The sequence below is a fragment of the Xiphias gladius genome, chromosome 4 (genome assembly GCF_016859285.1).
Source record: "Xiphias gladius isolate SHS-SW01 ecotype Sanya breed wild chromosome 4, ASM1685928v1, whole genome shotgun sequence".
Taxonomy (NCBI): domain Eukaryota; kingdom Metazoa; phylum Chordata; class Actinopteri; order Istiophoriformes; family Xiphiidae; genus Xiphias; species Xiphias gladius.
The window spans coordinates 10,295,613-10,313,292 of record NC_053403.1 but is presented as its reverse complement, the minus strand read 5'-3'; the positions used below and the strand labels follow the sequence as shown (position 1 = coordinate 10,313,292).

Genomic DNA, 17,680 nt, shown 5'->3' with positions numbered 1-17,680 from the left:
CCCTGCTATAAGTTGGCCTGTGGCGTCAATGAATTTACCAGCTACAGTATTCTGGAAGATATACTATCTCTCACTTGCTCTTCTCCTTGCACAGGAGCGCCCACCACCCCCTGTCACTCCGTCCACCGGTAATGTGTGCTCCCTGCCTCGTGATGAGGGCCCCTGTGGTACCCGGAAGGTCTGTTTCTACTATGACGCGGGCACCGGTAAATGTACCGAGTTCTGGTAATGAAGCTGCCAGGGCAATGACGATAATTGCCTGGTGAGGGAGCCCCCACCTGCAATTCGCAGAGGGACCCTAAGGAGAGGGTCACCGAGGGGTGCTCTGAGGGCGAGGGCATAACTATGCACGCCGCTAATACCTCCGGTACAAGGATAAACAGGGTGCCCTCTCTATGAAGCTAATCACTTATTTGTACACACATGTAGTATAAATTTACATATACAGTATGAAGACACACACAACATGTATTGTAAAACTTACCACATCCTACATTTGATTTAAACATTTAAGTTCACGTTAAAAATGATCCAGATGTACTCACATTTTAACTGATATAATCTAAGCTCTTGGTTCTGATTTTATTATCCTTTTGATCTTTGGCATTTTGTTTGTGACACTCACCATATTCATTTGTGTTTTTTGCCTAAAATTAATGTCAAAAATGATTACCTAAGTTAAAACATAAACCTAATCAATACATTTTCAGCTATCCAGAAACCTTGAAAAAAAATGGTGTGGTTTATCTGTGTCTTCATCTTTTCTTGCAGTGTTGTCCAAAGTTGAACTTTGCTTGGCTTTGACACCCTTTTTTATTAAACTGCTGGTCAGTTTTACAAATAAATGAATAAGATAAATGTAAAAATTAAAAAATACAGTGGTGGGATGTAACTAAGTAATTTTTACCATAGTTAAATGCAGTTTTGAGGTAATTTTATACTTGTGGATTCTCCTTTTACAATGCATAATAAATACTTTTACTTTTGATACTTGTTTTAAATGCTGATATCTAAATGCAAGACTTCTGCTTGTCAGAAAAAGTCTTTTTACTCTATGGGATTGCTATTTTTACTAAAATAAACAATATAAACACTTTTTCCATCACAGACAACATGTTTGTATACACGTTAGAATGAGATCGACCTTGCAGTTTTACTGCCAGACGTTTACTTTGAAACGAAAAACTTTATTTTGAATGCACTTCACTTTACAACCGGAAAAATACTTATTTCATTTCCTCTGAATATTTTTGCTCGAACAGCTACACCGCACGGGGGATTGAAAAGCAATAAAGATCGATATTTTTTTTTGTTGCAGTTTTGCATCCCCAAGAAGTAGACAGAGTCTGCGGTCAACACAAACATGGTAAGTGTGTTTTGTTTTACGTTTAAAGAGGGAAAATACGCCCAGTATTTGGGACATTAGCTCCTGTTAATTCATCAAAGCTAAGCTAACAAGCTTCGAGGCTAACGTTTACTACTCTGTCAAACATGTATTTTGTCCCACTTCTTCCGTTGCTATAAACTCCCGGTTTTAACCTTAGGTCTTGATTAACTCATCCCTGCCCGTTAAGCCTGAATATGGATAAAGTATGTCGGGTATTTTGTGAAAGATTAGCCATCACGTTAACGTTACAGTGAATGAGCTGTTGCCAATTAACCAGCGTTTACCTCCTGGTTGAAAATTATCTGGGGAGAAGGTAACTCGGAGTGCTTGTTGGGTTAAGAGGCACGAAAACACAACATCGACTGCAAAAGTCAGATATTTGATGTGACGAAAAGATCTTGCATCATTGTGTGTATTAAATATTATCAATCATTTTTACAGTCGCACACAATTTTGCTTGTCCAGCCGACCAAGAGACCTGAGGGCCGCACATATGCTGACTATGAGTCAGTGAATGAATGTATGGAAGGTGAGTCTGCAGCCGTTGTTAAGTAGTTTTCATTAATAATTCCCAGTGCTGATTTGTCACTACATTAGGTGTAATGAGTGAAGGCTAAAACCATATTCCGTTGTTAGCGCGTTCATTTTTAATTTAACAGCATTCCTCATTTAGCTTGAAGCAGTAGTAATGGTATTCTGTCATCGATGAATTTAATGAAGCTCATTCAGTACCTTATCTATCTTTCAAATTAAAAAAACACTTGTGTTTTATATTTATTTTTAAATTATAGTTGAATGGTAAGTATACTGTAGAATGACATGACAGAACACACACACACACACACACACACACACACACACACATATATATATATATATATACATATATACATATATATATATATATATATACATACATATATATATATATATATATATGCATACATGCATATGTGCATGAATTGAACCTTTGATATTTCAACTGCATGCTAGTCGGAACTTCAGAGTGCCAAGATTTTAACACTTTTGAGCATTTTAATATGCTTAAAACAATTAGCTGATTGTTGAGATTTATCAATTGAGTTTACTAATTTTATTTCCTTTATAATTCCTTTCTTATTTTTCCTGTATCACTCCTTTTTTTGTTGAAATCTGTAGTGTTCTTGACTTTACAGTCTCCCTTATGAACCTTGTGACATCGTTGTGAAAGCAGCAATATACACCAAATGAAATTTTTTGTTATCTGTAATGTTTTAGCTTCGTTCTTTTGATGCATACTGTTGGAAATGGTTTTGCTTCTGTTGAGCATGCTCTGCAAATCTCTTCCAGGTGTTTGCAAAATGTATGAAGAGCATCTGAAGAGGATGAATCCAAACAGTCCCTCCATCACTTATGACATTAGTCAGTTGTTTGACTTTATTGATGACTTGGCCGATCTTAGCTGTCTTGTGTAAGTATGATTTGGCTGGTGAACTAGTTATTTGAATGATAACCATCCTGGCATTGGGTGTGTCGATCACTTCCAGTAAACGTATCATTTTAATTTTTTAACAGGTACAGAGCTGACACCCAGACATACCAACCATATAACAAAGACTGGATCAAGGAGAAGATATATGTCCTGCTGCGACGTCAGGCTCAGCAGGCAGCAAAGTAAAGGCATCGGTGGAAGGTTGTCCTGCTACACACACCTTGAAGGAGTTTACACTGCTCTACATTTCCACAGCATCTTATAGATCTGTGTATATGGAAAACATTGTCATTTGGTGAGAGGTGGATATTCACATTATACTATACATGGGGAATAGAGTGGGTTTGAAAAATGAGGTAAGGTCAGATATATTTGGGCTTTATATTGAAATGGAGTGATGCTCGGCATAACGTGTATGTTTGGTACATCATGAGGAGAGGGGGGTTAATGGCTGTAAGAAATAACTTATTGGTGGAGAGGGTTTCCTGCTCGGAGAAGTGCTCCACAGGCTAGATACAAAACATTTCAGTTGTTAAATTTTTAGTAGTGTGCTTTGCTGAAAAGTTGTGACGTTTTTTTTTTTTGATACCTTTACTGGGCAGTTGGATTCCAACATGCTATGGATTTTGAATGCAGGTGATTTATATTTGAATGAGTAATTGTCTGCAGACTGACCCATTAATTCAACTGATCCAGAAGATGTCTTGTCCATATTTCATCTGTTATTAGTAATTTTCCTATAGCCTACTATCATGATGTAAAGTGCTGTTATTGTAAACATTTTTCAAACTTTTTTTTTTTTTTTTTGCAGTAGCATTTGATTTCACGTATCCCTCTTGTTGTTTTCGTTGATTTAAACAAAATAAACTATTGTTTTCTGACTGGTCTCCACTCTTGAATATACAACCTTTGGTACGAGGAGTAATACATTTTCCTGTTAATTCCGAGTCTCAGGATAGACATTGCTAGTGGACAAGGATCACATTTAGATCCACATAGGTGTCAAATGGTCGGACTACCTGCTGACTATGATGCAGGTGATGGCTAGATGGTAAGTTTTTTTTTTTTTTTTTTTTTAATATTTATTGGGCAGAATGATCCTGTATGTTGCAGGACCCTCTAGACGAGCCTTTTCTGTTTCTTAAAAATCCAATGTGTTCCGTTGTGTAGCTGTCTCTTTAAATGTGGCGGGCTGCCCTGTTGTTGCTGTGCTGGAAACCCCGTACTGACTGAAGGGACCCAAGATGGCTGAATACTCACGGGGGGACAGTTAGCAATTATCTGGGAAAGACGTCGGGAATGAATGGCAAATAGCATTATAATGTAAAGCGTAACCTTTAAGTAATTATACGTCTACAGTTTGTTGTTTTGCATAGTTTTTTTGGATGCATGAATACCATTATGGAGAGAGTGGTCTCTCCGCGGCCCCGAGCCAGAACATGGCGGAACACTTGGGGCAGAAATAGCGGCTAACGCTAGCTAGCTGGCGTATTATTCAGACACAATTAGAAACATTGGTCTAGCATAAACACGGTGTCTGGTGTTCGTAGATGTAAAATAATGTTATCGGTGCACAGGTCTGGTCATTTTGCTTCAAAAGGTTGTTTAACATTGAATATATGGAGCGTAGGCAGTTAGCGTACTAGCTAACTAGTTATCTCGTTAGGTTTGCTAGCTAACGTAACTGGCTAACGTTGCCCGCAAGCGTACAGACTGTACTAATAAGCAGGCAGTGTGTTTTGGGAGCCAGCGATCGTAACAGCGGCGATTATTCTCAATACTCTTCACTCAACTATATGTTAGGAGCTTGTAATGTCTGTCAGCCCTTGTTTTGTCGATTAACGCTTAAGCTAACATCAGTGCCTTCCGCACTGTAAATTAGACTGTCGTTAGCTTGCTACAATGGTCTATAAGCTGATTTTGTGTGGCGCGTTGCCTGTAGCCCTTGCGAGATAAGTTTTTGTGACAGCTCGTCAAAATAATCAGATATTGCAGTTGTAACTGCAGAGTCGATCGGGGACTCTTCCTGGATACTCGTCCAGGTGTTCCGCTTTACGGTGCATCTAAGAAGTGTTAGCTTGGTTTACCACTGACACAAGTAAAGTCAGTATCGCACTGTAGAAGTGAGCAGCTGTAAAAAGTGTACTGAAGTTGTGGCGTTACTAGGCGAAGCAGACACCCTGTAAAAGCCAAAAAGGTCCGGGAGGGGGAAACCGGTTACAACCACCTGCCAGGATGACGGACACTCGTCGACGAGTCAAAGTCTATACCCTCAATGAGGACAGACAGTGGGATGACCGTGGGACCGGGCACGTCTCCTCGGCCTATGTGGAGCGATTGAAAGGCACATCTCTACTGGTGCGAGCAGAGAGCGATGGTAAGTTAACGATCAAAGGCCAGAGGAATGGCATATGACATTTGTATGCAGGGAATAGCCTAACCTAGCCTCCTCACATAAGTCATTTTGACAACACTTATGGGCTAACTTTGTTTTTAACCTGACAGGTTCCCTACTGTTGGAGTCCAAAATCAACCCGAACACAGCCTACCAGAAACAACAGGTCAGTACATAGCATGGTGCAGTATATTCATGCAGAATATGGATTTCCCCTCTCTATGTGCTGATTGTAAATTGGCTCTGTTTCGTTTTGTTTTCTCAAAAGGATACATTGATAGTATGGTCAGAGGCTGAAAATTATGATCTGGCACTCAGCTTCCAAGAGAAGGCTGGCTGTGATGAAATCTGGGAGAAAATATGCCAGGTAACTGCATTTCTCTATGTGTGGGTGTGTTCTTGTCTGCTCCATATGTGTATGCATTTGATACTAAATGCGTTTGGGTATTTCTGTTGATAGTCTCTGTAACCTGTACATCCTCCGTCACTCATGTGTTTGTCTCATTGTTAAGGTGCAGGGGAAGGATCCGTCAGTGGACATCACCCAGGATGTGGTGGATGAGTCTGAGGAGGAGCGCTTTGATGACATGTCATCGCCAGGTCTGGAGTTACCACCATGTGAACTGAATCGCTTGGAGGATCTGGCGGAGCTGGTGGCCTCCTCACTCCCATCGCCACTGCGGCGCGAGAAACTGGCACTGGCTGTTGAGAACGAGGGCTACATTCGCAAGCTCCTGGAACTGTTCCGTGTGTGTGAGGATTTGGAGAACCGTGAGGGACTGCACCACCTTTACGAAATCATTAAAGGCATCTTCCTGCTCAATCGTACTGCACTCTTTGAGGTTATGTTCTCTGACGAGTGCATCATGGACGTCATTGGTTGTCTGGAGTTTGACCCAGCACTCCCGCAGCCACGGCGGCATCGAGAGTTTCTCACTAAAACAGCTCGCTTTAAGGAGGTGATCCCCATCTCTGATCCTGAACTGCGTCAGAAAATACACCAGACGTATCGGGTGCAGTATATTCAGGACATGGTGCTGCCCACGCCCTCTGTTTTTGAGGAAAACATGCTGTCCACCCTGCACTCCTTCATCTTCTTCAACAAGGTGGAGATTGTGGGCATGCTACAGGTGAGATAGGCAGACATTACATGTGTTACCAGTGAAAGGTATTTGTTGTTGTTGTTGTTTTTTTTTTAAATAAGATGTGTTTATATGCACCAAATATTCACTTAATTTTTTTTATTCAACGCAAAAGCAAGTGATACAAATGTATTTGAGCTTCATACAAATAAGCTTTACAAATGGGCCACCCTGTCATAACATGAAAATGCAAGCGTAAGAGAAGATTTTTGAAAACAGTGTTTATGCAGTGAGAACTGAAAATTACAGTAATTGTAGGACTGTACAAAGGTTTTATTTTTGGCTGATTGTGCTTTACCCAGTCTGAGTTTGTATGCTAGTCTTTTATGGTCATGTGACCTTTGTGTTTTGTACTGTGTCAACTCAGCAGTGTTTATGTATGGCCGTCTCCATAGAGATGGAGAAGTGTTGTGTAAATCAGTTATGCTGCGCTAGAGGAAAACTGAAACTGGCACACTGACTCTGGTACACTGTGCTATGTGAAGTTGTGAAGACAAACACAACTGATGCAGACCTTTTCTTCCTCGCTCACCAAGAGAAAGTTTTGTCAAGCCAAAGTTAACAAACCAAGTGTTTTATTCATTTAAACTAGCACTTGATATACTGCATCAAAGATATCATTGGATGAAACTAGGTTTTCAGTGTAAAGTATCTTATGTACATAATCCATCAAACTTTTTATATATAGCATATTTTCTTAATGTAAACTGCACTAGCTCAAAGTAACAGTAAATAAAATTTATTTGATTTATTTCTGGTTGTGAATTGAATGTAAACAGGTGTTTTATAATGGGAAATTATGTTCACTAAAACTGTGCTTTAAAATCAGTTGTTCGTAAATCTGGTGAGTGCTATTTTTGTGTACTGGTTATTTGTATCTGTATCAGCTCTACAACCACTGTGTTATAATAGATATGGTTGAGTGCACAATTGGCTGCTGAACATTGTCATGGTCAGGGTTTTTAAAAAAAAAAATAATAATAATACCTCCTGATTTGTTGACCCTCTCTGTGTGATACTCATCCCCTCTCATCTCCCCTTCCATTTGATGTCAGGACGATGAGAAGTTCCTGACAGACCTCTTTGCACAGCTAACAGATGAGGCTACTGATGACGACAAAAGACACGAACTGGTATGCAAAACCTTCATCACAGATTACTGTTTGTCAAATTGCTCTCATTTTTCTCCTTGTCACTTGTTTCATGGAGCCATGTTTGTTTCCGTCTTATAGGTGAACTTCCTTAAGGAATTCTGTGCATTCTCACAAACATTACAACCTCAAAACAGAGACGCCTTCTTCAAGACATTGTCAAACATGGGCATTTTACCTGCACTAGAGGTCATACTGGTGAGTTCAACAACCTTAAAATACATCGGATTTAAGTTTGTGAGTGAGTTTGCTCCAACGTACAAGGAATTTGGAACTTGGTCTCCTTAGCTTTGGGGCTATTCCTTTTTCCCCTTAGGATCATGGAATGTGCCTTGATAAATTGAAAATTGAAGTTCAGTGACATACACCTAAAGGAAAAATATGAAGTGAAACAGAAACAAGCCAATATCGTCAGTGAATGATACTAGAACTTTGGCAGTATGTTGTTATATTGTTAAAACTGCATCTATTCCATACAAGCTATTTAGTTGCCAGGGACTGTGCATAACAAAAGACCACCATGTTGAGAACGCAGAATCTGACTCCCGGTAGTATCACATTGTACTGTTTTGTGACTGAGGAGCCAGTTTTTATGATTTGCATTTCTTTTGTCTGTGCAGCTCTTGTTTAAGTGAATGACATTAAAAAGTTTTAGTCTCTAATTTAGGGATATTTCAAGATTTGCTCTATTTCAGCTTCTCATTTGGACCATGACACAGCATTTTTTTTCTTAAACAAGTCAAATGAAATTGTACTGCAATAAAACAAACCAAATATTGGTTTTGTCTGTATAGGGTTAAACCTTGACGCTTGCCATGCGTTGAGCAAACATAGTTGAGTACGTACAAGAATGAATAAACAATCATTGGTGAGGATTTTGCAGGGTGTCATGGTATCATTTGGTCTAAAGAAGAAAATGTAGTAAGGAGCATCTGCTGGTTTTGAGTTGTATTACAGCTGAGTTCACCCTTCAAGTCTTGTCAGTTAATGAACTGGTGCATCTAATCATACCTGGTTGTATTATTTGTCGGGAGAGTGTGCTCTTAGGTGGGCTCGTGTTGACACTGCGATCCTGTCTCATGCATGTACATTCAGAGGTGGCAATGGATGTAAATCTGACCAGAAAGTTAATATTGCAGTCCTCATAGGTTAGCTGCAATGTGTGTAGTGGTTGTGTATGTAGTGTGGTGGGCAGTTTTTTTTACACTACAGCACAACTCAAATTATACAGACATTTGTGAGAGTAATACCCGGTTCCCCCCTCCTTACTGTCGACGCACACCCTTAGAAGTAAACAGAGGAGAGAGTGGAAAAAATCTTTGAAAGTGAAACAAACTGCTGCAGGTCCTTATTTCACTTTCACTTCAATTTTTTTTTAAAGATTTGACGTTTTTGAGTCCTAAGGGGAAATTCACAGTTCAAATATAATATTCAATACAAATACAAAATACAATACAAAAATAACGTATGTTCACGAAACAGGGAATGGATGACGTTCAGGTGCGTGGGGCAGCCACAGATATCTTCTCTTATCTGGTTGAGTACAACCCTTCCATGGTACGAGAGTTCGTCATGCAGGAGTCTCAGCAGAATGATGATGTAAGTATATGAACAAAGTCAGACAGGCAGCTTCTCTGGCATTTTGTGAAGATTTGCTATTATTCAGTTATTCAGTAACTCGAAACACATTCCTAATTTAGCATAATGTTTCCATGCATCTGGTATTTAGGTATTGAAATATGAGAGCATGACATGCATCTATGACACAGCTGAATATAAACGCTTGTTCTGCTACTAATGATAATTTGTTGCCCTACCAGGACATCCTCCTGATCAACCTGATCATAGAACATATGATCTGTGATACAGACCCAGAACTAGGGGGGGCAGTGCAGCTGATGGGCCTGCTACGGACTCTGGTGGACCCGGAGAACATGCTGGCTACTGCAAATGTGAGTTTGCACACTACTCCTATATACATCAGTTTATACTGACAATGACTTGACAGTAAGCCTGAGCAGAGCACTTGATGATTACTGCAGATCCAGACTGCCCAGAAGCAGTTTTGAACGCTGGAATCTTTTTTGTGAGGAGTGGAGGCATTGCTTGCTCAATCCTGTTCTGTGAAATGGTTCCAGGCAAAAACACTTGTATGGTCCTATAGTTTCATTCTAACAGATGCAAGAGTGAAGAAAATGAAGCAGCAAGCTCATCATTGTGTAGCCAAGAGTTTGGCAACAGTGGAAGGGCAGGGATATTACAAGGAGCAAAGGGAGGTTTCGTTCTGAAGTCCCACAATCACTTCTATACATGCAAAAGAGAAAAAATGTGAACCATCGGTGGATATTGGCTGAATTGAGTACAGATACAGGAGTCATACCAGGAAAAAAAAAAATCCATGCCAGATAGCTGGATTCTTCCGCTAATCAAGTTACTCTCCAGTTACTGAAAAAGTTGGTAGCACCAGTGCCACCAGTCTAGCAGGGTAGGCTGGAGATCTGCACCATTATTTTTAAGCGATGGAAACTGTGAAACCATTAATTGCAGTACATATCAAAGTCGTGCTATTGAGCAAATATATGTTTGTTCTTAACTTTTTTCCAGAAAACAGAAAAGACAGAATTCCTGAGCTTCTTCTACAAGCACTGTATGCATGTCCTCTCAGCACCACTATTGGCCAACACCACAGAGGAAAAACCTAGCAAAGGTATTGACTATCTGTAAGGTGTGTGGGTACATGTGTGTTGGGGTTTTGTTTTTGTTTTTGTTTTTTTGTTGTTGTTTTTTTTAAATTTTGCCAACAATAATTTGGAATTGCTTACTACCTTCCTTTTTAGATGATTTTCAAACATCCCAGTTGCTGGCCTTGATTTTGGAGCTGCTGACGTTTTGTGTTGAGCACCACACCTATCACATCAAGAACTATATCATCAACAAGGACATTCTCAGGAGGGTACTGGTGCTCACAGCCTCTCAGCACGCGTTCCTGGCACTATGTGAGTTGCATATAACCACAACTAGATCTTTAACTCTTGGTAGCTGCCAACTCAGATGGACTTTGCATTATTAAACTTTTGAAACTTAAATTAAATTAAGGAACATGTTACATGTTACATAAATTAAGGATTTATTGATCTTTTTGTCTGTATGCCCAGGTGCCCTGCGATTCATGCGGAGGATCATTGGTCTTAAGGATGAATTCTACAATCGCTACATCATGAGAAACTTTCTCTTTGAGCCCGTCATTAAGGCCTTCCTTAACAACGGATCGCGCTATAATCTCATGAACTCTGCCATCATTGAGATGTTTGAGTATGTCCGTGTGGTGAGTATTTCCTTAATCTGTCTGCCTTTTTGTCAACACTTGTGCTTTCATGTCACTTTTCATGTCTGTTGTTGAACATTTGACAACAAATTTTTACTTCTCCCACAGAATTAGTTGCCATTAATTGTCCACATTTTGTAACAATTAATGTGGCAAAACTTGGAAACATTATAGAAAACGTTTCACACACAAAGGCATCCAGCAGTAAACGTAGGATTGGAAAATTGTTTATTGTTATTAACACTTAAATGACAGATAAACCACAAAGCCACAGGCACTTGCAGTTCACCCTCAGGCTCTAGCCTCCTTGTGGCTGCTTGGGTTTATTTAGGAAGTTGGAGAAACATAATTAGTCAATTCCGCCTTTGTTGTTTTTATTTAATTGTTTATTTTCTTTCCAGTTCTGTTGATTGTCTGCTTTGAGTTGAGCAACTTGTCAAACCTGTGCAACATAAAACCTTTTGAGATCACTCATGTCATATAGTTTCATAAAGATACTGTATGACCTATTGGAGTGTATGTACTGATTTACTCATTTTACTCAGACAGGTTTGATCAAAATGACACTGATTATAAATGTGAATTGATCTAAAAGGATATTTTTAATGCAATTTTCTGATTAGATCTTTTTAAAAAAACAAAACAAACCGTTGGATAGCTCATCAAACCACATCCCCAAAAGTGAAAACTTGTGGAACATGCAACATTTTATTGATTCTTTTTAACATGTTTGGTGTGATCTCCCCTCTCTGTTTCTCTCTCTTGCTCATTTTCTCCATGCTTCACTCCTCTTCTGCCCTAAACTCTAAACTACTGGCTTTCTTCCCTTTGTATACTTTTCCCACATACCCCCCCCTTTCTCTCTCTTTCTCTCTCTCTCTCTCTCTCTCTCTCCTCCCATTGCTACCAGGAGGATGTGAAGTCTCTCACAGCTCATATAGTAGAGAACTACTGGAAGGCTCTGGAAGATGTGGACTATGTCCAGACATTCAAGGGCCTAAAACTGCGTTATGAACAGCAGCGAGAGAGGCAAGACAACCCCAAATTGGATAGGTGAGAAAACCAAGGCTCCAGTACATCTACTACTATTACACTTTCACTGATGATTTAATGAGTGAGGCAGTCCTTTGTCTGAGTGTGCATTCCCTAATAAATGGAAATAACAAAGTAAATTGTCCTAATTTATTATTTATTTATTTTAATCTTAATCAGATAAGTCACATCGATAAGCTTTTGAAATAACCAGTATATGGTTTCTTGTGCTTTATTTAGGAGTCAGGTGTTTTCTGTCAGTGTAATTTTTTTCCCAAACAACAGTTGCATACTGTGTTTTAGGTAGTGTGTTTTTTTTTTTTTCTTTTTTAATTTTAGCCTGTACACTTGCACTGCACTGACTGCATAACAGCAAGTGTCATGCAACAAGGTTTCTCAGCTAAACACAATGACCACTTTGACCAGTTACTGCTTACATTGAGCAATGTAGCGTTTGAGCGTTTCATATTCTTGTTGTTTACTGTTAAAATACCCACAGCTGTATGACATCGTACCTCTCTGATCACGGTACATAGGGCAATAGTGAGATCAGACTCAATGAGTAGTTTGTCTATACAGTACATGTGTGTTTGCTTTGCTAAAGAAAAGCAAAGACCAAGAATCATCTTATCCGCCAGAATCCACTTGTAAATTATGTAATACAAAAGATTATTTTACAAAGGCTGTATGACTTGACTGATACAAAAGTTGCATTACATTATATTAAAAATATATTGTTACAAAAGCCAGTTTATTTTATAATTAACCGGTATCAATAGAAATGTTCTGCGTAGCGTAAATGGAAATTGTTAAATGTAGGATTAAGAGATTGCCCATTTTGTCATATTTGTTCCCCAAGATTGGAGACATGCTAACAGAATTGATAGGGCATTACTGAATGAAGTGCTATGAGTTTAGAGTCGTCACTCATGTTTTGAAGTGCAAAGAGGAAAGCTGTTTTTTATTTTTAACCACTAAGCTGTGCATTATCCTCTGCAGCATGCGATCCATCCTGAGGAACCATCGCTTCCGTCGTGACGCACGGACACTGGAGGATGAAGAGGAGATGTGGTTCAACACAGATGAGGATGACCTCGAGGACGGTGAGGCAGTGGTTCCTCCCTCTGACAAGATGAAGAGCGAGGAAGACCTCATGGAACCTATAAGCAAGTTCATGGAGAGAAAGAAATGTACGTATTGGAAAGCAGTGTTTTCCACTCTTTGTAGATATTTGGGAGAAACTGTGGTTGAAGAGAATCACATATTGCAGTTACAGTAGATATTAGAGGACAGGATTTATTGATTTTTATTTCTTTAAATTTGTCATAACAATGTTGGTGAATGGCTGATTGCTTTGAAAATGACATCTCCCTATGTGGTTTGTAGGGATTCTGAATTACTTTTGGATGAATGTGAGCTTGCACGATCATGAGAGACATATTAATGAAAGATGATGAAAAGGGTAGCACTTCTTGAAGAGAACTCAGAAGAGAAGACTATTGGGGAAGAGTTGTTGTCTGTGCTGTTGCATTGTCATTGGGGAAAGAGATGTGGTAAATAAAGAGGATGTGAATAAAGCCAGCGTCTAAACCTGATAGCATTCAAAATCAAATTTCTCACATTCCAGGCAAAACAGTAGATATGTAACTGAAACAAAATTGTGATTAGAGTTCCTCAAAGTGCCGGATTGCTGGCAAAAATGTTGAAATCTCCATAGAGCTTTATGTACCAGGCCCAAAAAGTCATTCACAATTAGTCAATATGCCATTTTAATAGATAGATTTTTTTGTTTTATGTGATAGATGTTCTCTGATGTTTTAAGTGCTGCTTTAGGTGCAGTCATGATAAATGACCAGTGCCTGTGGTCATTGCAGTTTTCTGTGCAGTGGATTTACCTCCCCCATTTACTTGAAAGGTGCATGCATAAGCCTAGATACTTAAAAGACATTTGTCTGCATTTCAGACAGTATAGAAAACTGTAGTTGCTTGTATTGACTTGGTTGGACATGGCTATACATAAACACTCTGAGTAACTCAGTAATAGTTGTTTTACATGCGGGTTAGACTGTTCAAAATGGTTGTAGCGTAAGTTGGAAAAAAAGACAGTTGTTGTTGGGTTAAACAAAAACAATACAAATGTAATCTGTCTTGTAAAAGCATGCTGTGGGTACAGAAGGTACATTTTGTTTACTCCTGATTCTGAAATGCTAAAGAATTTATGTGGGGAGAATGACCATTTCTAGTCCACCTGTCCCTCTCTACCCCCAGTGAAAGACACAGATGACAAAGAAGTACTGGGGAAGTCCAGCTTGTCCGGCAGACAGAACCCCAGCTTCAAACTCGCCTTTTCTGGCTCCACTAAAACCAGCCTATCCAGCCCCCCTTCATCTGCCTCATTGAACCCGGGTTCTCCGGGATCACCAGGGTCTCCGGGCTCAGGGGCACGGAGCTCCCCCTCCACCACGACTGTAACCACAAAGGTACATGTCAGCATGTTAACTGTTAACTGTAAATGTGTGGGTCTGTGAAGAAAGTTCACTCATCTGCAGTGTTACGATGCAGTTTATTAAGAGACAAAGACAAAAAATGATTTTTCCAAATGCCGGTTCTGTTCTCAACATTGCTTATGTGAAAGATGAATTCGGTAAAAATTGAGCTTGAACTATGAATTTAACACATAAGTGGTCAATTTGCACACTCCCCCCACAATCCTTGTTGTGTATTAGGGAGAAACAAAGGAAAAATAGAGGGAGAGACTAAGATTGGCACATGAAGAAAGGTACCTGGTTTACAGGTCATGTGCATTTACCCAAAGATGGTAACATCACTGTGCACAGAAAGGAAGAAAATTAAGATATAATGAGATCTATACAAGAGGAGAAGAAGAAATTCAAAATTAATGAGTGCAGATGAGACAAAATACAGGGACAATTTGGGACAGGTGTATGAGCGCTAACAAGCTGTTTTTTGATGTTAAACCTTTCCAGAATTGATTCTGGAGTGATGAGGTGTAGAGGTATCAAGGGACATTGAAGCTAATCTTTTAAAAAATAACAGGACTGCTAAGTTATTTACTAAATTTGCATCTTGCACATCCTAGCTAGCCACAGACAGTCTCTACCAGGTGGCTTATGGTTATATGCCAATAAAATATTTCAGGTGACTGATTTACCAGGATGACTGGATTTATTATGTTTATTGTCGTCTTCAGGGAGGTTTAGTGGGACTGGTGGACTATCCTGATGATGACGATGAGGATGAAGAAGAGGAGGAGGATGGGGAGAGTAAAGAGGACCCTCTGCCGCCTTCGAAGAAGTCCAAACTGAGCTCCTAAAGAAGCATCACTGTCTCAGCTTGTGCTCTGCTCAGACAGTTTCAGTGCATAGAGTTCACACAGGAATGATCAAACTTGTAAACAAATTGAATGAATGAAAGCCACCCCTCTCTGTCAGCGGGTGGCCCAAAGAGGAGCAGACTGTGAATGGATTCGAAGCCTCCTCAGACTAGCCCAGACTCGTTCATACAAGTGCCAATCAGGAGACCAGGAGTGAAAAATGTCTGAAAAGTGGAACAGACGAGTGAAAGTTGTGGGAAAACATCGCACTCAAAAGATCTTCAACTGACTCAAACAGTATGAAACAGGTTGGAGTTTGGTAATTTAGCAACTGGAGGAAAAGACCACATACAAAAACACGTACAAGCAGACTGAAATCCCAGAGAGCTCGCGGGCTCGGACCATAACCCACTGCCCCCCGCCCCCCACTCAGGGAAGGACATCACAGCGACCCAGTTGGGTCAGCCAATTCAGACCCAGAACCACAACTCGCACCCCATCCCCTCCTCAGAATCCTTTCTACTTCTTTTCTCCTCTGCTCTTTCTCCCTCTCTTTGTCTGTTGCTTTTTGTCCCCTTTTTTTAAGTTAGTATATAGGACCAGACGGGAGGCAGCATGTGGCAAAGAGCTGTCCTTGTTGCCGTTTGATGATGTCATCAGTGTCGTCGTTCCTCAGCGGATGTTCTTTCTCTGACGAGAAAAAAGCCAGCAGTTTCTTCATTATTTTCCTTTTTTTTTTTCTCTCTCTACTTGTCTCTCAATCTTTCTCCTGTTTTTTGTAAATGACAACAAAAAGACCTGCCTTTAAATGTTCAGGACGTTTTCAGTCACACTTGAACAGGTTTTTAAAGACCTCAGTAGGTGAGCTAGTTTTACCCTTTTTGCCCTTTGAAACTGCAGATTTTTTGGAGAATTTGTAATCCCGTCTTGATTAAAGATTGAGTGGAATTCTAGATGTGATGAATTTTGTCATATCTACTCATTTTTTTCCTTTTACATGAGTGTACACTTAGTTGTTCAGAATATTTGGGACCATTAAAATGATCTTTGCTGTAAGATGTCCTACTACCCTTTGTCCTAATAACTGAAGTGTTTCCTTGCTGCATCTTACTTTTAGTGATAAGTTTGGGTTTCCTTTGCAACACGAAAACTTGACCCTGTATCAGTAATACAGACTATGCCATGGGATTCAACATGGTTCCACAAACCTTAAGGTCACAAAATGTCATACTATGAAAATGGAGGAACGGCCTGTAATTTCAACCCCAAACAGTAAACATTTGATCAGTGAATTTTAAAAAAAAAAAAAAATGCTATTTTCTTTATTTGAGCGTTTCATTCTGCAGGTTGGAACAATGTCAGGTGTTCTCTAGGACCAAGTAGTTCTGTGAAACTGTGCAGCTTGCAAGCTCCTAAGCTACAAAATATATTGTCATATCCATTCCTTTGCCCAGGATAAACATTTCTTTACTCATGTTTTTGGGGGGGGGTTATTTCATGCCTACACCATTTGAAGATGTTTCAAGGGTCAAAGGAATGCCGTTCAATTTCCAATAGCAGATTTAGCATTGAGTTTTGTGGGTGGCCCCTCGAATGCTGATGTCCTTTTGATCCACCAGGTGGCACCCTTAGCCCATAAAGGAACTAGTAAGAGAAGAGCGTCGCCTGTTCTCATGAGTCACCTCATCTGTGCTTGGTAATTCATGCAGTGAGCTGGGATGGTATCATTTGAGCACAGCCTAGATTAAAACCGAAAATATTTTGTGAGCATTTGATGCATCTCTCGCTTCTAGTACTGCTTCGGTGGTATCCTTACAGTACTATTATATGGCAATTATTTTTATACTGCTTTAGCAAAGGCAGAAGGGTATTTTTTTTTTTTTTTTGATCACTGGGTAGTTTGTAGGCAGACTGATCCTCTTAGCTTGACACTTTCTTGGGCATAAAGTGTTAAAAATAGGCTTCTGCATATGACAGCATCACTATAAAATCAAACCAAATGTTCAGATTTATATTTAACCAAGGCTTTATGAGATGAAAAACAATTCTTCAAAGTGAGCTCAGTTGTGAGATTTTTTTTTTTTTTTTTTGGATGATTAGTGACAAGTTTATACGTATGCATATGATTATTTTTTCCTAGCGACATCAGTTATTCACTTTGAGAAGAAGTCGAGTTGACATACTTTTACAATTCCATACTCCAGTACCATAATGGTGAGTCACGTCCGTCTGTTAGATCTAAAGGTTTTTTTTTTTTTTTACAATGAGCGAAAATAGTTTATGAAAAATGTCGGCACCTCCCAGCTTATGCGGTCACCTCAGTGGGAGTCTGAGTACGACTCAAAAACAAACAGCATCAAGGCCACCAAAGAGTCACTGTGTTGTCCCTCCAAGTGCATTGTGGCCTTCAAACATTGCTTATTAATTAAAACCCAACAGAAGA

The 17,680-nt window shown here is 39.6% G+C and overlaps 2 protein-coding genes across 3 annotated transcripts; both read left to right on the top strand.

The window, feature by feature from the left end:
- Nucleotides 1–1,211: 1,211 nt before the first annotated feature.
- erh (ERH mRNA splicing and mitosis factor) lies at nt 1,212–3,676 on the top strand. The gene is made up of 4 exons (XM_040125529.1): nt 1,212–1,366; nt 1,829–1,916; nt 2,717–2,837; nt 2,942–3,676. Exons 1-4 carry the CDS (start codon nt 1,364–1,366, stop codon nt 3,042–3,044), a joined length of 315 nt encoding a protein of 104 aa, XP_039981463.1. The 5' UTR covers nt 1,212–1,363; the 3' UTR covers nt 3,045–3,676.
- A 216-nt stretch (nt 3,677–3,892) lies between these two features.
- On the top strand, nt 3,893–16,293 carry smek1 (SMEK homolog 1, suppressor of mek1 (Dictyostelium)). 2 transcript variants are annotated; one of them, XM_040125311.1, is made up of 16 exons: nt 3,893–3,909; nt 5,025–5,235; nt 5,364–5,419; nt 5,522–5,620; nt 5,766–6,383; nt 7,451–7,528; nt 7,628–7,744; nt 9,029–9,145; nt 9,367–9,498; nt 10,151–10,253; nt 10,384–10,542; nt 10,702–10,871; nt 11,785–11,924; nt 12,903–13,093; nt 14,172–14,383; nt 15,115–16,293. In XM_040125311.1, the coding sequence occupies exons 1-16, from the start codon at nt 3,907–3,909 to the stop codon at nt 15,235–15,237; spliced, it is 2,529 nt and encodes an 842-aa protein (XP_039981245.1). In that variant the 5' UTR covers nt 3,893–3,906; the 3' UTR covers nt 15,238–16,293. The 2 variants fall into 2 exon arrangements, with proteins under 2 accessions (XP_039981245.1, XP_039981243.1); XM_040125309.1 differs by having other exon boundaries at nt 11,782–11,924.
- The last annotated feature ends 1,387 nt before the right edge of the window (nt 16,294–17,680 follow it).